The sequence below is a fragment of the Nicotiana attenuata genome, chromosome 12 (assembly GCF_001879085.1).
Source record: "Nicotiana attenuata strain UT chromosome 12, NIATTr2, whole genome shotgun sequence".
In the NCBI taxonomy this organism is placed as follows: domain Eukaryota; kingdom Viridiplantae; phylum Streptophyta; class Magnoliopsida; order Solanales; family Solanaceae; genus Nicotiana; species Nicotiana attenuata.
This window is the reverse complement of record NC_032000.1, coordinates 18,530,230-18,553,955: the sequence shown is the minus strand read 5'-3', so window position 1 is coordinate 18,553,955 and position 23,726 is coordinate 18,530,230. Positions and strand designations below refer to the sequence as shown.

General features: G+C 38.1%; 2 protein-coding genes across 2 annotated transcripts; one reads left to right on the top strand and one right to left on the bottom strand.

The window, feature by feature from the left end:
- LOC109235932 lies at positions 7,788-10,467 on the bottom strand. Its single transcript, XM_019402176.1, has 5 exons — positions 10,344-10,467; positions 9,865-10,069; positions 9,100-9,650; positions 8,404-8,940; positions 7,788-8,212 (listed from the first exon to the last, which is right to left on the bottom strand). Exons 1-5 carry the CDS (start codon positions 10,465-10,467, stop codon positions 7,788-7,790), a joined length of 1,842 nt encoding a protein of 613 aa, XP_019257721.1.
- Positions 11,634-23,118, top strand: LOC109235931. The gene is made up of 5 exons (XM_019402174.1): positions 11,634-11,778; positions 12,183-12,328; positions 12,458-12,856; positions 14,264-14,663; positions 22,190-23,118. The coding sequence occupies exons 1-5, from the start codon at positions 11,634-11,636 to the stop codon at positions 23,116-23,118; spliced, it is 2,019 nt and encodes a 672-aa protein (XP_019257719.1).

Genomic DNA, 23,726 nt, shown 5'->3' with positions numbered 1-23,726 from the left:
ATCACCAGAGTGGTGTGTTGGATTCGAGGTGATCGTTGGAGTCATTAATGAATACGAGCAGATTTGATTTCAGCTTGTTAGAAGGATAATATCGAGGTTTGGCCCGGGAATCTGTCGTGGTATTAGTCAAGTGGGAAATGGCTTCATGAATGGTTGATCTGAGAAATGGTTACGGTCTATCGCGTGTTTTATTTATCGTTGGCAGTATATGAAAGTGTTGGAATAAGACTTTAGCTAATAAGGGATTTTCTAGCGGTATTTGGTTGTTGTGGGCAACTGCTGTGAATAGAGGCTATCGTTTCGAGTGTTCGATTGTGTGGTATATTATATGATTTCACCTGAGGTTGCAGGTATGGGTTATTACAGCTGGTTCGGGTTTATTCTGGGTATAGATGTGAGGTTCTGATCTTGTGTATGACTTCGGAAAGTGCAATGTGGTCCTACGGTTTATGGTTTAGATGGACGGTGAAATTTCAGCTATGTTGTATTATCGGACCTATGCGAGATAGGGTGACGTGGAATCACCCCGGGAATATGCTTGGTAAGGTCATTCAGCTATTGGGTTGCTTCTAGTACTACCCTGGGTACGCTCGAGGACGAGCGTTGGTTTAAGTTGGGGAGGATGTGACGACCCGACCCGTCGTCTCATGTGTTATTGCTCTGTTTCCCCCATTTCATGCTTCTTCATGTTTCGTTATCGGTATGTGGTGTGTTAGAGTTGATTTGGATTGGTTTTGATANTGTGGTCTTGTGCTTGAGTCTCGTGTAGTGAGCCTGGGTTGAGGCATTGTGGTGCTACAGCAAGAGGGAGTATCAAGTTGATGATGAATCAGAAGGGAAATTAGATGGATAGAATAGCTTAATAGTGGACCGAATCGGTATGGTAAAGATATGATTAATTCTTCGTATGTGTTCGAGGTAATGAGCCCTTACAAGTGTTGTGCAGCGAAGCTCTTGAGTTCTGACAGCTTGCTTAGTTCGGGTTGGGTAGAACGATTCAGTCCTGGCAGTTTAGCTTGTGCAAATGGAATTGGGAGATGGAGTTCCCATGTTATCCTAGTGCGGTATGGTATATGCAATATGTTGTGGAGGATTGGGATTTGTGTGTGTAAGGCTTCAGTTCAGTTCAGAATGGAAAGTCATTAAATTCTTAAGCAGCACGGGCAACTGCAGGTGATTTAAGAATCGATCTTCAGATGATTAAGGAAAATGGTATTGCTATTCTAGTGATTTGACGGGGGTATATGTTCAGTAAAAGGGGAAGGTGATGTAAACTGATAATACTTCGGTGGTATTGTGGCATTTTCTTGTTGGACCGACTGTTGATGTTTGAGTTTGTGATGGCACAGGGGAAATTTTAGAATATCTTTCGTGGAATGAATGGTTACTTGATGTGTGATATGCATTCATACGGCGGAATGTGGGATCAGGTATAGTGATTCGTGTGTTATATGGAGTTGGAGACTGGGAGTTCTCAGATACAGTCTATGTCGTGGTTGTGGATCGTGTGTATTCGGCACCGTTTAGCGGCAATTAGGATTTGGAGGCTAGAGTGGATCTTTATTTGCTGATATGTTAGATTTTGGATGTGATATTGAAGTTCAGACTGGTTGTCTTAGTGTGGGGTTATTCTAGACTATTGTGCTACGGGCTATGTCGGAAATGCCACGGGTTGAGTGGCGAGGTGCATTAGATTATGTTCTTGCAGAGTGGATATATTTCAAAGATGCAGCGAACGGCTGGGAAGGATTGCTTTTCTTAATAGGGCCTTCGTGATGGATGTCAGTGCAGAGGTTTCTACCCTTGATTCAGTTCCGGTGGCGAGGGACTTTTTCGGATGTGTTTCTTGTGGCCGGGCATGTCGCCGGGCGAGATTTCGGATTTCACTATTGATTTGGTGCCGGGCACCGTATCGTACAGCTCCGGCAGGAGTTATAGTAGTGGAAGGAGCAGCTTCAGGCTTCTTGGTATTGAGATCGTTGGCAGGCCGATGCGGCTACGCATTTAGCTTGGGTTAGCTTGGTTGGCCTCGAGTTGTATTGTTGAGGGATAGGTTGATTCGATCGTTATTGAGCTTGTTAATGATCTAAGGAGATCTATGAATTGCTTTGGTTTCAGACATTAAATTGTGCGTGGCTGTCGATTTTCATAGTGACTTGAGGTGCTTCATGAGTAACAGTGTTTGGATAAGATCGCGCATTGTGGCAAGGCCACACGGGGGTATGACCTTTCGGGGTAGCTTCAGGTATTCTATTTCTATGATGGGAGACGGGGTCTCAGCCTTGTGTTGTGATGGACTGATGAGCTTGAGGTACAACTCTTTCGTTTGAGTCATTTGTCATGATTTGAGTATGTTCAGGCCGTTTCTTATTGGCGCGCGTATTATGCAAGTTGTGGCTTAGGCCTGTGTTGAGGTGTCATATCACCAGAGTGGTGTGTTGGATTCGAGGTGATCGTTGGAGTCATTAATGAATACGAGCAGATTTGATTTCAGCTTGTTAGAAGGATAATATCGAGGTTTGGCCCGGGAATCTGTCGTGGTATTAGTCAAATGGGAAGTGACTTCATGAATGGTTGATCTGAGAAATGGTTACGGTCTATCGCATGTTTTATTTATCGTTGGCAGTATATGAAAGTGTTGGAATAAGACTTTAGCTAATAAGGGATTTTCTAGCGGTATTTGGTTGTTTGGGCAACTGCTGTGAATAGAGGCTATCGTTTCGAGTGTTGGATTGTGTGGTATATTATATGATTTCACCTAAGGTTGCAGGTATGGGTTATTACAGCTGGTTCGGGTTTATTCTGGGTATAGATGTGAGGTTCTGAGCTTGTGTATGACTTCGGAAAGTGCAATGTGGTCCTACGGTTTATGGTTTAGATGGACGGTGAAATTTCAGCTATGTTGTATTATCGGACCTATGCGAGATAGGGTGACGTGGAATCAACCCGGGTATATGCTTTGTAAGGTCATTCAGCTATTGGGTTGCTTCTAGTACTACCCTGGGTACGCTCGAGGACGAGCGTTAGTTTAAGTTGGGGAGGATGTGACGACCCGACCCGTCGTCTCATGTGTTACTGCTCCGTTTTCCCCATTTTATGCTTCTTCATGTTTCGTTATCAGTATGTGGTGTGTTAGAGTTGATTTGGATTGGTTTGGATAAGAAATGAGACACTTAGTCTCTTTAAGGAAGGCTTAAGTTGGAAAAGTCAACCGGACGTTGACTTATGAGTTATAGGACTCGGATGTGATTTCCGGTGATTCGGTTAGCTTCGGGGGATGATTTGTGACATAGGAGTGCGATCGGAATTGATTTTGGAGGTCCGATGTAGAATTAGGCTTGAATTGGCGAAGTTAGTATTTTGGCGAATTCCGGTTGGCAGGTGAGATTTTGATCCGAGGGTCGGAATGGAATTCCGAGAGTTGCTGTAGCTTCGATATATGATTTGTGATGTGTGTGCAAAATTTCAAGTAATTCGGACGTCGTTTGGTTGGGTTTTTGATCGAATGCGTGTTTCGGAAGTTCTTGAAGAACTTAGGCTTGAACCCGATGTGAATTGATGATTTCAGTGTTGTTAGGTGTGTTTTGATGATTGGAACAAGTTTGGATGATGTTTTGGGACATGTTGGTGCCTTAGGTTGAGGTCCCTGGGACCTCGGGGTGATTTCAGAGGGCTTAACGGAGGTTTTGAACTTGGAAGTTATTGCAGATTTTTTTGCCCAGCTGTTGCAGACCTTCGCGTTCGCAGCCTTAGGAGCGCGTTCGCGATGAGGAGTTGTGCAGACCATCGCGTTCGCGAGGGCTGCTTCGCGTTCGCGTAGAAGGGGCCTGGGGCCCTGCCTGGTTTGTGCATCGCGTTTGCGGTTGGTTGAACGCGTTCGCGTAAGAGGATGAGCTGGAGCATCGCGTTCGCGGACCTGGAGTCGCGTTCGCGTAGAGGTAACTTGTGGTCAACGGAATTTGTTCATTGCGAACGCGGGGGTGTTGACCGCGTTCGCGTAAGGTAAAACCTGGGCGTCCAGAGGGGCTTTTTATATTATTTCATCCGCGACCCCATTCATTATTTCCTCTATTGTTGACCACCTTAAGAGCTTTTTGGTAGAAATTGAAGAGGATTTTGACGGGAATCGATTGGAGGTAAGTCTCGTGACCTAGAAGCGTCATTTTTTTTTGAAGAATCAACCTTTAATTCTTGGAAATTTGGGTAAAAATTGGAAGAACTAGGGCTTGATTTTTGAAATGAAAATTTGGGATTTGAAAGGGCATTTGAACTCCGATTTTGGTAAACTTGATATGTATGGACTCGTGGCGAGACGAGCAATCCGGTAATGTGAGTTTTGTAATTTTTCGAGAAGCGGGCCCGGGGTTTGGATTTTGCTAGTTTCGAGATTTTTGCTATATTTTGATTATTTTCGATTGGGAATTGTTCCCTTGGCATAGTGTGATGTATTCGCTCTGATTTTGGTTAGATTCGACGCGCGTGGAGGCCTATTTGAGGGGCAAAGGCGTCGCGAGCCAGAGATTTCGCCGGTTCGAGGTGAGTAATACTTGTAAATGATATCCTGAGGGTTTGAAACCTCGGATTTGCACATCATAGTGCTGTATTGAGGTGACTTGCACGCCGGATATGAGCGTGGGGTAGAGCACCGTTGGGGATTGTGACTTGGTCCGTCCCGGTTGTTAATTTTACCGCGTATTTTGCTATGACTTGTTGTTTTTCCATTGTCATTACACTGTTTCATGGACTCAGCTATATCTTTTACTCAACCTCGAGTTTTAACCGATATTTGAACTACTATTTGAGCTGAGCATTATTGTTTCTTTACTGATGCCCGAGGGGCTTATGATTATTTTTGGACTGATTGAGGCCGAGGGCCATATGTGAGGATATGCTGAGTGATGTGAGGAGGCTTTCAGGCCTCGAGTGTATTGTGAGGAGGCTTTCATGCCTCGAGTGTATTGTGAGAAGGCTTTCAGGCCTCATGTTGATATGTACAGGCTTTCAGGCCTTATGATGATATAGCGCTTGGGCTGTAGGAGCCCCTCTGGAGTCTGCACACCCACAGTGAGCGCGGGTACCCATCTAGAGCGGTTAAAATCTTAGACAGTGGTAACAATGACACTATCATACGCGTTTTGGTCAGGTAACAATGACCGACCAGTCAGGTAACAATGACTGACCAGTGGTAACAATGGCACTGTCATAGCGTTTTGGTCAGGTAACAATGACTGACCAGTGGTAATAATGGCACTATAATACGCGTTTTGGTCAGGTAACAATGGCTGACCGGTCAGGTAACAATGACTGACTAGTAACGAAAATCATGCCCGAGGGGCGAACTTTTATGTGCTCATCTTGCATACTTATTTGCATTTTACCTGCTATGCTGTGGTATTTGTGCCCGAGGGGCGGATTTTTCTGTGCTAATCAGCACTAACTATTTTGAACAGCTTTTGTAATTATTGAAAGGACTATTTTCAAAAGAGGTTTTTTTTTTACTGAGCCAGATATTTCTAAAGGATTTTTTTCATGGTCATATTGTTTTCTCAAAGGGTTGTACTGTGCTATATAGCATGATGGAGTGCTCTTACGTGATTTCTTGCCGCTCAGTTATTATTTACTCTTATTGCTCACTGAGTTGGAGTACTCACTTTACTCCCTGCGCCTCGCGTGCAGTTGCAGGTATTGTTCACCCGGTAGCGGGTTATTAGCGGATTGAAGGTACTACTACTGTAGCTGAGCAAGGTGACCGCCAGCGTCCGCGGCACCGGACTTCGTCCTTTAATTCCAGATTTTATTTTGTATATTATTATTGGCCCTGTAGTTGTGTTCAGTTTTCTTTAGATGCTCGTGACTTGTGACACCCCGGTCGGGTTGTGTTGGGTTGTAAATACCGGTTATTATTGCTGTTAAGTTGTAATTAACTATTCATTTATGTTTATAATTGTTAAAGAGACGATTTGGGTTAGTTGGCTGGCCTTGTCTTCACGAGAGGCGCCATCACGATCGGATTTGGAAATTGGGTCGTGACAGTATTAATTGAGGAAAAGAGGCAAGTATGGCCCCCACAACAAGACCATGTTTACTACAACAGATTGTTTGTTAAAGACTAGGACTGAACAAATTTATGAAAAGTTCCAAAATTCTCCTCAAGAAAAGAAGTTTTCTATTGTCAAACCCCAGGACGTTGTAGCAGAATATATATTGGGGTATAGACTACTCGCAAATGTTGCATGGGATGAAGTTGATTATGTCATCATGCCCGTCAACATTGTAGAAAAATTCCACTGGGTGTTGGTTATTTTTGACATTGTAGACTGGCAACTTTATGCGTATGATTCCATGGTCTCTTCACGCAATCACCTATTGTTGAATCTTGTGTCGACAAGTTTTCTGTCATTATCCCTTTGTATTTGTCATGCACCGATTTTTATGGGAAGCGTAAAGACATCAACTTCAAGAATACAAAGGCATACATTGAGAAAGATGTTACCGACCCTCTTAACATTCAGTGGATTGTAGGAGAGATACCACAGCAAAAAGAAGGATCACTGTAACAAAAATCTTCTTTCTTTCTATACATTTAACCTTTTTTTTTTCTAATCGTTTGGTAAATATTGACATTTTTTTTATCTTTGCAGCGATTGTGGTGTATTTGTTGCTGCCTTTGCAAAGTATGTTAGTCTTGGAGAGTTATCAATTTCGGTAGAAGACCTTTCTGATATTGACCAACATCGTAGACGGTATGGAGCGCTACTTTGGGACTATGCTAGAAAGAAGGAGGAGCATGGAGCAATCAGTGAAAGTGAGGTTACTGGCAAATTGGCAAGGAGAAAAGATGCACCAACTTTGAATGAGAAAACACGAGTCCAGAGGAAGAAGAAGTAGTTGTAATGTTTTGTATGGAACATGTAGTACAATTGTTTAGTTGATGCTAGTTTAGAAGAAAGATGGTAGACAAGTTTTTGAACAATATTGTTGTGTTTTAATTGTAGCAGACTTGCGCTACAATTATAGTAGCCTTTGTTTTTTTTCTTATCCAGTATAGTAGTTCAAATGGAAACATTCTGTTGGTTTTATATTCACTTGTTGAATGTTTACAGTACTTGATCTTCATTATTTTAGCATATAAATCCTTTCCAACTGTATTTTTATACAGTTATTCTGTCAACACAAAAATATGTAGTTATTTTGTTGTTTTTCTGTAGATAAAGTGTAAAAATCAGTAACTAAAATATTTTGTTGCTTTTACATTCAATTTGTTGAATGTAAACAGTACCTGATCTACATTATTTTTAGCATATAACTTCTTTCTAGCTGAATTATAATCTAGTTATTATGTCAGCTCCAGCTATTGTAGTTTTTTTGTAGTTGAATTTGTAGAAAATATTTAACAATGTGTTTTGTTGCTTTTATATTCATTTGTTGAATGTAAACAGTACTTGATCTACAATATTTTAGTATATAACTCTTTTTCTACTGATTTATAATGTTGTTATTCTGTCAGCTCCAGTTAATGTAATTTTTTTGTAGTTGTATTGTAGATAAATTACAAAAAAATATTAACAACTATGTAAAGGATGCTAGAGATAGTAAAAAAAAGTGGTAGATTATATATATAGAAACCATTCATAAACAAATCACTCTATGAAAGTATTATCTCAATATAGAAAAATCCTAACTAACTACATTATGATCTTAAAAAACCTCAACAATTACACATCAAATTCTGTTATCCTGAACTCACCAACAATTTTTATGAAATATTCTGTTAACTACATAAAATTTTATTTCTTTTTGGGTGCATTCTTGCAAGATCTTTTGTTATGCCCTTCTCCTCTACAGTTGCCACATGAAACCTTGTACTTCTTTGAATTTATTTCATCATATGTTTTGTATCTTTCTTTTTGAGGTCTCCCTGGCTGCCTTTTCCCTCCTGCAGGTGGATTTACTACTTCTTGAGATATATGTTGTGGCACATTCCATTTGCTTTCATCAGGCAGGGATTTTACTGGTATTTCATAAGTACGCAATAGGTTCTTCCTTGTGTAATAAGAAGAACAATATTGGTCAAAAGTCTCATCCATGTGTCTTAAAGCAGCCAAAGCATGTGGACAAGAAAGTTCATCAAGCTGGAATTGCCCACAAGACAAACAACATAGCGCCTCACACCATCTAGTACTGTATGGATGTAGTTTGTTGAAGCCCTCACCTACAATTACATTACAAACAAAAAAACAATTCATATACGGTTAAATTCAAAATATCTACAAATTATCTACATTGTCCTGTATAAATTAATTTGATGCAATAAATGATCAGATCTTACTCTAAGCTTGTGCGACAATGTTCTGTTGTCATCCAACTCTTTGTTGAATTTAAACCCAAGGTATGTGAATGTACCCTTTGCTTTCAATAACTTTTCCTTCATCCAACGTTCAAGAAGAGTCCTCATATACTCTAATAGTTCTACTATCGGCAGCTCTCTTGCATATTTTGTTACAGCATTCAACGACTCTGCAATGTTTGATGTCATAGTCCAAGTTCTGTTCACCGTAGCATGTACTCGAGACCATCTATGGTAGCCAATGTTGTATAAGTATGCTTTAACACACGGGTCAATCTCTTCAATCTTTGACATCCTTTCATTAAATTCATCAAGCGTGTATGATCGTGCCGTGGCAAAGTACAATTCGCTTAACTTTAGATGACCCTTCTTGAGGCTTGCCCTTATATTCGTCCAAGTATGCCACATGAAAGAATAATGTGGCATGCCGGGATAAACAATAGATGTTGCCTTCAAGATACTCTCATTCCGATCCGAAACAACACACATATTTGGTCTTTCACCATATGCATGTTTGAATTGCTCAAAAAACCACTTCCATGATGCGTCATTTTCTAAATCAACAACAGCATATGCCAATGGTAATATGGTACCTACATTATGTGGCAAATAGCAATTAATTGGCTGCAGGAAAATGCAAAGGAAGACATATACATACAAACTACAACTTTTCAACAACATAGCTACAATAAATCTACAAGTACTACAAAAAACAGACAAGCTACAAGATTTCTACAATAAAACTACAATACCTGCTGCATCCATTGTACTAGCTGTTAGCATTATTCCCCTGTATGCTGACTTTAACAAGGTCCCATCAACTACTACAACTGGCCTACAATATTCCCAACCACTGATTGACGTACAAATCGCAACAAATACATACAAGAAGCAATCATCGACCGTCTTCTTCAGTTTAACTACAGACACCGGATAAGTCTTCTCCAAAATATACAAATAACTAGGCAATTTGCTGTAGGAGTCAGCAGGATGACCTCTCAAAAACTCCAAAACCTTTTCCTTTGCTCTCCAGGCTTGCATGTATGTTAAGTTCACGCCGTGTTTAGACAACATATCAGTTTGTATGTCTTTTGGTGCGTAAATTGTCTTAGGATCAGCATATTTTGGAATAACCATGCTACCAACTACCATAGCAGTAGGTTTGCGTTGTATGAATGTACTGTCCATCAAAGAGCATATGTGCAAGCTGTTAAATGTTCTAACCTTGAACATTGCAGAATCATTTATGCTAGTTGCCTTGAAGTGCCATGTACAATTTTCACCAACACATACCAGCCAGTAGCTACAAAATAAAAACAATTTAAACACTGGTATAAAAAATGTAGATCACAAAAAAAACAGTTTTAGCATAAAAGATCATATACAACAATTTATATACAAAACAACTACAAACTATCTACAATGTTGTTAAACAATATCACCAAAAAAAACTGAAGAAGTAAAAATTTAAAAATAAACTACAAAATAAAAAAGAATAGCAAGTGCAATGTTCATACCCTCTAGCACTAGATCTTTTAACCCTGAATTGGAACTTGTGCATGACAGAATAATGATTCATTGCAGTTGCAATTGTTTGCTTGTCTTGGTATACTTGTCCTATTTCAATAAAACTTGGTGTACTATCTGTTATTATTATACTTTCATATTCCTCTATAACGAGAGATGTTGGCATATCAAGTAACTTTAGTATTCCAGACAAACCTGCATGAAAATAAAGATAAATTCTGTTATGAACAACTTGTAAAAATTTTGTAGATAATTTCTAGAAACATTAAAATTCTGTATTTCATATTAATTTTTCAAATGATACGTAGTTTTATTGTAGAATAAATGTAGAAATTTTGTAGATATTGTGAAAATCCATACTAATATATATATTTACTCTGACATGTAGTTTATTTGTAGATAAAATGTAGATAAAGTGTAGGACATTGATATACAACCAGAATTTGATAGAAAATGTAACAACACAAACCTGCAACTATGTTCTCATTGGTGATACTCAATTCCATATTGAAATCGCGAACAGTTATACATAGTAGATATGATCCTAAGTTTTTGTTTTCCTTTTTCGTCTCCATGTATACACGAACACCCATATCGTTCCTAATTTCCATTGGAGGACAATGCTCGTTGACAATGTATTTGATTTCTATAATTTTTTTCGGATGTATCAATCATTAATTGTTGTGCTATTGTAGAAATCAATAGACTATAACTCGCATCCTCATCGACAATGCCATCGACCTAAAATTTTCTAAATCTCCTATAGCTATCCCAATTCCCATTCAGTTGTAGCATAATTGGGATTTTGGACATAATTGCATTTGTTGCAAAAGAATTATAGAAGATTTAGTCGTTTTTGATTTGTGAAATCAGAAAAAATATTGAAACACAGTGTATCGCAAAAACAGAGTCGCTAAATTTTGAATCGAAACAGCCGATAATTATTAATGTATGATTTGCGTTGTAAAATATCTGGAAGAATATTTAATTTCCCAATATTAGCGCGCCTAAATAAGGAAGCCTACAGCTACAATGATTCCTTATTTAATGAATTGTCTATATTTTGTAGAAATACTATTAGCATGACGGGTAATATGCAAACTATGAACATATTTGGCAATATAGTTTCCTATATGGTATAGGAACGAAAATTTTCCTTTTATTTATGAGTAGCTTAGTTAAGAGGCCCAATGTATATATATAGGTAGAGAGACAGAATGTTCTGGATTTTGGCATTTTATTTTGTTTACAGAAATGTGAGATATTTTCTCCCCAATTCTCTCTCTTCTTTCAAGCCCTAGATACAATTTTTTGTCAATCTCTCTTTCAATTTTGTATGTTAACATGGTATCAGAGCGGGAAATCCTTTGATTCTCGTCATTCTCTATCTAGCGGTTTTACGCTCATTTGATTTCGTTGAGTTTTTCGTCTTCGTCGGAGGTTTCTGATTTCGCTAGAAATTCACGATTTTTCAATTTTCGTCGGAATTTTAGAAGTTTTGTGTGGTTTTCTTCTCCTCTGCTGCCCAAGTTTTGTTTTCGAGGATAAAGCTTTGGTGTTCACTCAGTTTCGTCGTCTCAATTTCACCAGAGCTAGTCGATTTCTGCTGCATTTTCTTATTAAGGCCTTTGCTTCTTCAGGTTGCGAAGAAGTCTGCTATATTCGTTCTCTATCTAACTTGTTACATGCGGTAGTTATATATGTTGTTGTACTGTTTATGGTGTAGACTCTTTTATTTTTTTATCAATTACTTGCTACCATGGTTAATTCTGTGCCTGAAACATCTTCGTCCACTACGTATACTCTTGAGCCTTCTAGCCCGTTGTTTCTTCTTCCTTTTGATGTCCCTGGCATTTCCCTTATTCCTGTGCCATTCTCGGGGACTGGTTTTGGAAGATGGAGACGTAGTATGATTGTGTCGTTATCTGCAAGAAATAAAATAGGGTTCATAGATGGGTCTTGTGCTAAACCTGCCAAGAATTCTCCTTAATATAGGCAGTGGGATAGGTGCAATAATATGGTCATATCATGGTTAACTAGCTCATTATCACCGGATATAGCTGAGAGTGTGCAGTATTCCGAGACTGTTGAATGTATCTGGTTGCAATTGAATAATAGATAAGATATGGGAGTGTTAATAGAACCAAAGTTTTTGAAATAAAGAGAGAACTTGCTTCTACTTTCCAAGGGACTCTCGATATTGCTTCATATTTCAACAAACTTAACAAAACTATGGGATGAATTGGGGATTATGTGCAGTAGTCATGCAAATTCTTGTGTTTGTGCTGCTAGGTGGGTCTCTAAAAAGAGAAGGAAGAGGATAAGGTTGATCAATTTCTCATGGGTCTTAATGAGGTCTACATAGGGGTTAGAAGCAACATTTTGATGATGCAGCCAGTTCCATCCCTTGATACTGTCTATAACATCCTGTTGCAAGATGAAAAACAGACACAGGTTATCCCCAACACTCAGTTCAACTCAGAATCAGCTTCTTTTAATGCAAATTTCAACAAGCTTTCCCCTTAATTTCCACCTCAAGAGCAGTATACACAAAGAGTCAATTTTGATCAAAATGGCTAAAAGGTGAACTTTGATCAAACCAAGGTTTCTCTGCCTTGCAAGTATTGTAAAAAACCTGGTCACACAATTGAAAAATGTTACAAATTATATGGATTTCCTCCAAATTTCAAATTTACAAAGGGGCAGTCTAAAAGATTTGGTACTGCTGCAAGTGTTGAGGGGCAGTCTTCTGGGATTTCTGAACCTCCTTCATCATATTCTTCACCTGGGCAAGACTCTTTGGTTCCTGGCCTGACCAAGGAGCAGGACACTCAGTTGATGAACCTGCTCCAACAGTTTACACTGGGTGAATCTAGTTCTCAGCCAATTCTCATGGGCTCTGCCAATTTTGCTGGTATTAATTCTTCTTCCCCTGTGTGTTTGAATGGTAGTTCTACTATGCGCATGTTAACTAGTGTAGCTGTAAGGGTTTGGATAGTGGATTCTAGGGCAACTAACCATATTAATTCTAACAAAAATCTTCTCTTTAACATCACACCTCTTCCTGTCCCCTATCTAGTTTCTCTACCTAATGGTTACAAGGTTTAAGGTTACTTGCACATGCTCTTTAACTTTGTTGCCATCTTTTACCTTTCATCATGTCTTGTACATTCCTACTTTCCATTATAATTTGATTTCTGTGAGCAAATTGATTATCCAGTTCAATTGTAATGTACTATTCACTTCCTTCTCATGTATACTTCTACAGGCCCATTCTATGAAGAAGCTTCTGGAGCTTGGTAGAATGGACTAAGGACTATACAAGCTCTACCTTGATCATTTTGCTCCTTCTGATCTCTCTAATTCTGTTGTCCCTGATATTGATAATTCTGTTTCTGCTTTTAATAATGTGGTACAAAATGCTGATTTTTCATTGCATGCAAATCAACTAGTTATGAATTCAAATTTTGCTGCTCCTTTATCATCTTGTATTGTTCAGCAAACTGTGAATAAAAATGATGTCCTTTGGCATCATAGATTAGGACATGTTCCTTTTGTGCAAATGAAAAATATACCTTGTATTTCTAATGACCTGTCAGCTAAACAATCTTTTACATGTTCTATTTGTCCCTTGGCTAGACAACCTAGGTTACCTTTCCCAGATAGCTCTTCTTAGTCTACCTCTTTGTTCCAACTTATTCACGTTGATACTTGGGGATCTTACCACACTCAATCATATTCTGGAGCTAAGTACTTTATTACCATAGTTGATGACTATAGCAGAGCAACATGAACACATTTGTTGCACACTAAAAGCTATGCATTTTCTGTGCTTAAAGCATTTATAACCATTGTGAAAACCCAATTTCAACTTTCTGTCCAAAAGATTAGAAGTGATAATGCTTTAGAGCTTGGATCTTCTACATCAGCCACCCAATTTTTTTCTCTGATAATGGGATAATCCATCAAACCACTTGTCCACACATATCACAACAGAATGGTGTGGTTGAGAGAAAACACAGACACCTACTTGAAACTTCAAGAGCTCTGCTGTTTCAATCCAATCTTCCTATCAAATTTTGGGGAGATTGTGTATTGACAACAACTTACCTTATTAATAGGTTTCCATCTTCAGTTTTATCCAAAAGAACCCCTTTTGAATTATTATATAGTCATCCTCCTTCTTATTCTCATTTAAGGCCTTTTGGTTGTCTATGTTATGTTACAGTCCCCAAGTGTCACAGGGATAAGTTTCACCCTAGAGCTTTTCCTTGTGTATTTGTTGGGTATCCTTTTGCCAAAAAGGGGTACAGGTTATAGAATTTGCAAACAAAGTCTGTTTTGTTTTCAAGAGATGTTGTGTTTCATGAATCTGTGTTTCCTTATAAGATTCCCTCTTCTGCTCCTACTCCTTCTTCTTCTCCTTCTTTTCCTTTGTTCTATGATACTTCTCCCTTTGTTCCTATCCCTCCTTCTACTACCTCCTCACCTTCTGGTGACTCTTTGCCTTCTTTTTCCTCACCTGATAATGTGTTACCCCCTCCTTCTAAGCTTAGGAAAAACACCAGATCCCATCATCTTCCTTCCCATCTCCAAGACTATGTTGCTAACCTTCCTCCTTCTATTTCTTGCTCCACCTCTACCTCTACTTCCACTACACAACTTGTTCCAGTGGAGCCTTATTCATACACTCAGGCTGCTGCCATTCCTGTTAGGCAAGATGCAATGAGACAAGAATTTACGGCTTTAGAGGCAAATCAAACTTGGAAAATTGTTGAGCTTCCTATTGGTAAGAAGCCCATAGGCAGTAAGTGGGTATATAAAATAAAATATAAGGCTTATGGTAGTGTGGAAAGATATAAGGCAAGATTAGTGGTTTGAGGTGATACTCAAGTAGAGGGGATTGATTTTAATGAAACCTTTTCTCCTGTGGTTAAAATGTGTACTGTCAGATGTTTAGTTGCTATTTCAGTTAAAAAATAGTGGCCTTTGTTTCAGTTAGATGTTAATAACGCTTTTTTACATGGGGACTGTCGCACCCCCTTTTTTTCCTCTTCGCGGGGAAGTCCGGGTTTCGACATTCATGGGGAACAACTCGTTTCCTTTTGGGAATTGGGTATTTGAAGAGTCGCCATCTAACGAATTAAGGTACGTTAGGGAACCTAGAGAAATTACCTCATGTAACCAGTTTGCATTACCAGAGATTAGGGTAAGGGCTCGAAATAACCTTAAGGAAAAGGTGTTAGGCACCCCTCGAGGTCCACAACGGTGGGTCCCGACCAAACTTACTTTGTGAATTAGTCAATTAGCAAATAGGTAGTCTAAGCACACATATGTAAAATGAATGAAGACTTTTTAAAGGATAAGCAGTCTAAGCACACATATGTAAAAGGAATGAAGACCTTTAACAGATAAGCAGTCTAAGCACACATATGTAAAAGGGATAAGGGAGNTTTTGTTGATGGTTGCACGAGAGAAATTACTGTGGCTATTTGTTTGTTGCGAAGAGCCGAAGAGAAACGAAAGAGCAAATACTTTCGAGAAGCAATTTGTGAGCTCGAAAATTATTTTATGTTTTGCTTTATTGAACTAACATTTCTTTTCTGATTTTTTGATCTCGGACACAAATTATTAACAATCTTAAGGAATATAAGAAGTATGTTTTTTGTGATGGATGCATGAGAGAAATTATTGTTGGGAAGAGAAACGAAAGAGGAAATAATTTCGAGAAGCAACTTGTGAGCTCAGAAATTATTTTATGTTTTTCTTTATTGAACTAACATTTCTTTGCTTCTCTGATTTTCTGATTTCGAACACAAATTATTAACAATCTTAAGGAATATAAGAATTATATTTTTTGTGATGGCTACATGAGAGAAATTATTGTGGCTATTAGTTTGTTGCGAAGAAGCGAAAGAGCAAATAATTTCGAGAAGCAACTTGTGAGCTCGGAAATTATTTTATGTTTTGCTTTTTGAACTGACATTTCTTTACTTCTCTGATTTTCTGATTTCGAACACAAATTATTAACAATCTTAAGGAATATAAGAATTATATTTCTTGTGATGGCTGCATGAGAGAATTTACTGTGGCTATTTGTTTGTTGCGAAGAGAAACGAAAGAGCAAATAGTTCCAATTGGTCAAAGAGGTGAGACATGGATGGAGAGTCGAGAGACGTAGTCGGTGGATGTTCAAAAAGAATAATCACAGCGTTCAAGAATCTTTTGCACCTTTGTCACTGAATTTTGAGAAACAATATCTTTCATTGGATCAGGAATGGAGACGTGTCCTTTTTGACATGGAAAATTAGCAAAACCACATAGAGTGATGGTTCTTACTCGTGGCATTTTGTGGAGTCGCGGTTCTTAAAAATCACATCTTATGGAAATGGAGTATATGAAAACCAGAAATTTGTTGTCATGGTTTTCTTAAAATTAAATACTATCTCGAATTTTACATGCATGATAAGTTATGCTATTTTATATTCTGATGATTTGTCAAGCAGTCTCTAGAGACCAGTTGTGATCAGTTTCTTTGGACTTAATATAATATGTTACTTTGTGTTTTTATGTTGGTCAAACTTTCTTGAGGAACCAGATGTGATCAGTTCCCTTAGTCGTCGTACAGTCAACTCTACAACCGTAAAAGTTGTTATACAATACCGACCGACAGTAGTGCAGCAATGTAGTTGTAGCTCGCCAAGGCCAAACTAAAAGACCCTATCTCTTCTCACATGTTCACTCATATACATAGAACATGATACAAGGTTTAGCCTAACACTTGCAAAGCTAAAAATCGTACTCTCAAGTGCTAGCCGCCACAACCTTCAATGCTCTCTCAAGAACAAAGTTGCTATAACCTCAAGAACTAGATCCAGAGATAGAAGATATCTTATGTCCTTAGGTTTATTGAGTCTTTGTTATTTTGTTCTTCACTTATAATCCTACACTACTTTCGAGAAGTGTCTTTGTAGGACAGATTTCAACCATTTTTGGTTTGATTTCTTGACTAGAGTTAGTCAAGGTTTGTTTCTTTGTAATTATTGCAAATGGCTTACAATAGAGTTATTGTAAAGGGTGAGGGATTAAGAGTTTAAATCCTAGATTGCAATAGGTTGTAATCTAAAGTTTGCTCGGTTTAGTGAAGTTGAAATCCTACTAGAGTAGGTCATGATTTTTTATCCCTTGAGAAAGGAGTTTTCCGCGTAAATATCGTCTGTCTTTTACTTTTTGCTTATTTACTTTGGGAATAGATAGAGAACATGGTTCCCAATATTGTTTGGTTTTACTTTCCATTTATATACTGTGGGAACAAATATAGAACCTGATTCCTTATACTATTTGGTGGACTCGCAGTTTTTATCAATTGATATCAGAGCAGGTTCTTTCTAAAAGGTTAACAGCTAGAAAGGATTTTCATCATGACTGCTCCACCAAACTTCAAGGAAGGATAATCAACCTATAGACCCCCAAGATTCAGTGACCAATATTATGGCTGGTGGAAAACAAGAATGCATGACTTCATCATGGCTGAGGACTCAGAGCTGTGGTACGTGATCTGTGATGGTTCTTTTGTTCCCATAAAAACAGTTGGTAAGGGAAAAGTTACAGTCCCAAGACAAGAAAGGAGTACTGGCGTGCTCTCATTTTTCACTTCACGGGGAAGTCCGAGTTTCGACATTCATGGGGGAACAACTCGTTTCCTTTTGGGAATTGGGTGTTTGAAGAGTCGCCACTTAATGGATTAAGGTGCGTTAGGGCACCTAGAGCAATTAACTCATGTAACCAGTTTGCATTACCAGAGATTAGGGTAAGTGCTCGAAATAACCTTATGGGGAAGGTGTTAGGCACCCCTCGAGGTCCACAACGATGGGTCCCGGCCAAACTTACTTTGTGAATTAGTCAATTAGCAAATAAGCAGTCTAAGCACACATATGTAAAAGGAATGAAGACTTTTAACAGATAAGCAGTCTAAGCACACATATGTAAAAGGGATAAGGGAGGTCCTAAGTTGTTTATCCTATAGGATCATATCCATGCAATGCCCGGTAATTACTCCTCAATGAGAGGGGCTACATGTTGCATTAGTGCACAGGTCATCATATCATTTTACTACCCATTATCCCACCCCTTAGTGGTTATTGAGCGAGTTTTTATTAACGAACTCTAAGCGTGATGTTACCCGTCCCTTCCTTGTGGTCCTGGAGGAGCTTAGGACCTCTAAATCTGGGCAGTTCTAGACAAACCTAAGTTATTTAAAAGGCAAAAATCTAGGCGACAAACAAATAACATGTAGGACAAGCAAATAGGGAAAAAAGCAGTTAAAAGGCTCGTGTTTACCTCCACATGTATATAGGCAAATAAACAGCACGTCTCAAACACAGATTTAGATAATTTTTAGAAAGAATCCTAGGATAGGATGTCTAGGTGAACATTAATACACAGATCTTGCAACAATATTTCAAAACTCAATGGCAGGGTCCTAATCAGTTTGCTTACTGCTTTTAAACCTCTAAGACTTAAGTAGTTTATACATAATTAAAACGCAGTTTCCAGTTTTATATAATGACATTAATCAGCTAAGGCTTGACTAGGCGTGGGGACTATACGTAATCACAATTACAGGAACTGTTTGAACAGTTTAAGAAATTGTTCAACCTACAGACATGTTGTTCTAGGTGACACAGATTTTTAACAGGTGATTTGCACCAGTTTGTGTTTAGAAACATGACATCTATACGTGGGGCTGTTTTTTATACCTTTTCATGGACAGTTATTTATTTTAATCGAAATAGACATGGTTCATACAAATGAAAACAGAGTTCCTAGAAACATGGTATCTAATGCATTACAGTTTAGTAAGGCAGGATTATTAACCTAGTAGCAGGATCTCTAAGTGAAAGTACTTGTGCAAAATTAAAGCATGGAATATACTGAGGCAATAAGCGTGAAGCCCTAAAACAGGATATCTAATGCAGGTTTAACATGGTTTGAATGCAAATGAACACATCAGTCCTAGAACATGATTGTTGAATGCAAATTTGCATAATATAAATCCTAGAAACATGGTTTCTACCCAGCATTGCCCATAAGATCATATAGCTACCCTCCCTTTTCACTAGTCACCCCAATATCTATTTACAATTAATTATTATAGACCAATGATTGAATGAATTACACAAATGAAACATAGATTAACTATAGGGAGCGTGAAGTAGGATCAAAGCAATCCTGGGAATATCACGCCTTCAGTAGTCTCAAATGCCAAAGATTTCATAGCCAAATTCATGTCCAGGTGTGTCAGAGTTCCCTAAGGATCTCAAGGATTCCGGGCAGTGCTCACACCCAGACTTTCACAACAGGGATTGAGTAAGTGCAGTGTGGAATGGCCAGCCCCAGTGTGCCAGAGTTCAGAGGAATCTCAAAATGATCCCAAGGCAGTACACACACTGGAGGGGCAGAACTTAGGGACTTAAGAGTAAAGTGAGAGTGCTTGACATTGTTTTGAAAGGTTTTTTTTTACAAGAAAACAGTACTGAAATGACTCTAGAAGTAAAGAGGTTTTTCTGAAAATAAGTAACTAATTTAGTAGTGAAGCAGTTTGAGAACAGTACAAAACACTTTTGAAAATCAGCAAAACAGCCTAGTTGATTACAGAACAAATATGTCCAACATCACTCAATCAACAGCTTTCACACAGGGGTAGTGGGAATTGGGGGCACATAGAACACATCAGTGTATAATGGAGCATATAACAACATGATGCACAGAAATTTTCAAGATTTTTATAGGATTAACAAGTCAGTTATAAAATTGGTGGTAGAGACATAGAGCAAGGATAACAGAACAACCATGTGGAAAACATATTAACACTGGACAGGTTAAGCACACAACCAAAGTTACTTTGAGATACTAGACAACTTAGCATGATCTCATCAACAAAGTAGAATAAGCAGGGATCCAAATAAACAGACTAGACAACACTACACAAGTATTATAGGTATAGACATGCTGACACATATAGAACAAAACAGGTTGAGGCATGCTAGATAAAGCAGTAGGCAGATCATTGTGGATTAGACATACTAATCACAGATTCTAACAGAATGAATCTCAAACATGCTAGGCGAAACAATAATTAGGCTATGTAGTTTAGACATGCTAGTTACATATTGGGCAAACAAGATAGTAAACAGGAACAGGATTGGAACTCATAATCAATGAACTAAAACAACAATGAAACACATAGAGCTTTAGACTTTAAAATTGAATTAGGACATACCAGTTAGGGAGAGAAAACACAGAGTATAAAACAGATGTTGTGCAATAGCTAGCCTTGGCTTAAAGCCGACTAAATCAGTGAAGATTGCAAGTAACAGAGAAGAACAGAGAGCTTTTAAGTGTAAGAGCGTTTTTGAACTAATGTTCGTTGTCCAGAAGTGAGAATAGAGGAGAGTATATATAGTAGTCAGGGGCTAAACAGAATAAGGTAAAGAGATCAATCATTCAGCAATTAAGGGAACTTACAGAATCAATTATGCACGAAATAAGTAAAGTCTCCCCTAATTAAGGAGTAATTACCCAACGGTAAAGGGCGGGACAATATCTAAGGAAAGAAAATCAAGTAAGACTTAAGCACATAATGGGCAATTAGGGGTAAATAAATAGGGGTTCAATTAAGGAAATAATCTTGAGGAATCTATAAGTATCACGGCTAATCAAATAAGGCAAGAAAATAACTAAAAGGTGTAAAATAGGGAAATAATCAAGAATCACACATAGGTCTTAATAGAGCAAATCAGTGAATTAAAACTCAAAAATAATACTGATTTAAAGGAGAATAATACAGGTTTCCATGAATAAACAAACATGCCAAGTATAAACACACAGAATCAGTTGAGAATCGAATCAGAAACCCTGATAGAGACATACTAGGGTAAAAATCACAAGACATCAAATTAGGCTAAAGGAAAATAATGAGAATCAAAGCACAGAACAAAATAATGTGACAAGTAACACGGACAGACTCAAAGTCAAAGCAAAAATATCAGAAAATTACATAAACTAATTAGGGTTGAGGCAAGCTCAACATAAATCGGTCAAAACTCATAAGAACAGGAGATTAAACATTCAAAGTCAGAAAATATTTTGGAGAAAAGGATTTTCAGGAAACCCTAGCTTTAGGAAAATGGAAAGTCACTTAGAAAACCAGAAGATTTTTATGAAAATATGTGAAATAGGTCCGATTCTTCTCAGATCTGTACAGATCTGAGAAGATCAAAGGACAAAATTAGGTTTTTCAGAAATGAGATAGAGATGAAGACATAGGCTTAGAAATCCATAGATTTAAGGTGAAATAAGAAGTTCTTACTCGAAATCGAACCAGAATGGCCTGAAACAGGCAAGAAAAACCCAGAGGCATAAGCAAACTAGCCCTGGTTCCTTGAGAATCTTCTCAAGGACCTTAGAGACGGAGGTACCCAGCATAGGAGGGGTCATTAGAGGCCTGGGGTGGTGAAGAACCACCATGAATGATGGTAGATGAGTGACGGGGGGGGAGGGGGAGGAGGAGGGGAGAATTAGGGTTAAGGCTAGAGAGCATATGAGAGATGGAGAGGAGAGTGACGGCGGGGAGGGGTGAGAAGTGATTAGGGTTAGGGGGGTATTGGTTTAATTATGGTAAGGGATTTCTGGGTCGTTGATAAAAAAATGATCAACGGCCAGGATTAGCCAAGAATTGGGTCGGGTAGGTGAGGGTATTGGGCTGGTAGACTTAGGCTAAAATTGAAATTAAAAAGGCTATTTGTTAAATACCCTAAATAAATAAATTAAAATATTTTCTAATTATAAAAAAATGAATTTTAAGCATAGAAATGTTTTAAAAATAGTTGTTTAGTATTTAAAAATTCAAAGGACTAATTTTTGGTAAAATAATACAAAAAATGTATGCATGAGCTATAATTGCAAAGTTATTGTAATTATAGCCAAAAGGTGCCAATTAGTCTATTTATGGAATAATTTGGACTTAATAGGGCCATAAATAGTAATATTAACTCAAGAAATGTTTTTGAAATCATTTGTGATGCAATTTGTAGTTATTTATTAGAAATAAAATAATGGGCAAATTAATTAAAAATGTAGAAATTGTGGAAAAAATACCAATTTATGCTAATGCATGATTTTGATGACATATATGCATTTTAAAACTATTTTGGGAAAAATTGGGTATCAACAGGGACTTAGATGAGGAAGTTTATATGAAGCTCCTTTAGGGCCTTTCTATTGATTCCTCCTCTTCTGGATCTGCTACTTTAGTCTGCAAGCTGCAAAAATCTTTTTATGGGCTAAGACAGGCCTCTCGACAGTGGTATGCAAAGCTGTGTCAAGCCCTTTGTTCCAGGGGATACTCTCACTCTTTAAATGACTATTTTTTGTTTGTTAAGAGAATTGAGTCTTCTTCTATTTTTCTAGCAGTTTATGTTGATGACATTATTTTAATTGGGGATGATTTGTCTGAAACTTCTGCCCTTAAGAGTTTCCTTGATGCTCAGTTTAAGATCAAAGACTTAGGTTTGCTTAACTATTTTTTGGGTATTGAAGTATTCTATCACAAGTCTGGGGTCCTTTTGCATCAAAAGAAGTTCATTTCTAATTTTCTTCTTGAGTTTAATTGTCTTGATGCTTCTGAAGTGGTCAGTCCTTTAGACATTGCTCACAAGTTGCATTCTGATGTGGGTGAGCTATTACCTAAGCCTGAATCTTATAGAAGTTTGGTTGGCAAGCTCAATTTTTTGACTCATACTCGGCCAGACTTATGTTTTGTTGTCCAGCATTTGAGTCAATTTTTAAAGACACCTCGGGTCCCTCATATGGCTGCTGCTTTGCATGTTTTGAGATACTTAAAGGGGACTTCTACTTTTGGGGTGTTTCTCAGTAATTCTCCTGATTTCTCTCTGCTTGCTAGTTGTGATAGTGATTGGGCTGCTTGTCATAAATCTAGACGCTCTGTCACTGGTTTATGCATTCATTTGGGTGGTAGTCTTCTTAGTTGGAAATCTAAAAAGCAGAATATAGTCTCTTTGTCTTCAGCTGAAGCAGAATATAGGGCTATGAGTAAAGTGGTGGCTGAACTAGCCTGGTTGGTCCGGTTATTATCTGATTTGGGTCTTTCTATTGATGCTCCAATTCCTGTTTTGTGCGACAGCCAGGATGCTATTCACATAGTCAAGAATCCGGTTTCATGAGCGCACTAAACACATCGAAGTCGATTGTCATTTTATTCACACCAAATTAGCTGATGGCCTCATATCTTTATCTCATGTTCCTACTTCTTCTCAAATGGCTGACATTTTTACTAAGCCTTTGACAGGTTTGCAACATCGCACTTTGATTGGCAAGTTGGGTGTGTGTCCACCCTCCAACTTGAGGGGGGGGGGGGGTGTTGAGATTACATGAAGCAAGTTGAAGCAAGTTGGGTTGTTGATATTAGCTCTTTTGTATTTGGGCCTAGCCCAGTTCTTATCTATGAGTAGCTTAGTTAATAGGCACAATGTATATATATAGGTAGAGAGACAAAATGTTCTGGATTTTGGCATTTTATTTTGTTTACAGAAATGTGAGATATTTTTCCCAATTCTCTCTCTTCTTTCAAGCCCTAGATAAAATTTTTTGTCAATCTCTCTTTCAATTTCGTATGTTAACAAGGTTTGTAAAGGCAGCAAAGGAGGTGTGGTGATTGATGATTATACTTTTGTATGACCATAATCTTGGCTCTTAACATAATTTTGATGCGGCATATAACGTGTTTATTAAGAGAAGGGTAGAGAAGGGTAGTTTAGTGTATTGTATAGAA

Excerpts from the sequence above, each read along its gene's own strand:
- LOC109235931 (XM_019402174.1), top strand. The coding sequence starts at position 11,634 with ATGGTTAATTCTGTGCCTGAAACATCTTCGTCCACTACGTATACTCTT. Across the intron at positions 11,779-12,182 it reads TGGTTTTGGAAGATGGAGAC|AGAAGGAAGAGGATAAGGTT; the intron begins GTAGTATGATTG and ends GTCTCTAAAAAG. Across the intron at positions 14,664-22,189 it reads AATTGTTGAGCTTCCTATTG|TCTGCAAGCTGCAAAAATCT; the intron begins GTAAGAAGCCCA and ends CTGCTACTTTAG.
- LOC109235932 (XM_019402176.1), bottom strand. The coding sequence starts at position 10,467 with ATGGGTGTTCGTGTATACATGGAGACGAAAAAGGAAAACAAAAACTTA. Across the intron at positions 10,070-10,343 it reads CAATGAGAACATAGTTGCAG|GTTTGTCTGGAATACTAAAG; the intron begins GTTTGTGTTGTT and ends ATTTTCATGCAG. Across the intron at positions 9,651-9,864 it reads AAAAGATCTAGTGCTAGAGG|CTACTGGCTGGTATGTGTTG; the intron begins GTATGAACATTG and ends TTTATTTTGTAG.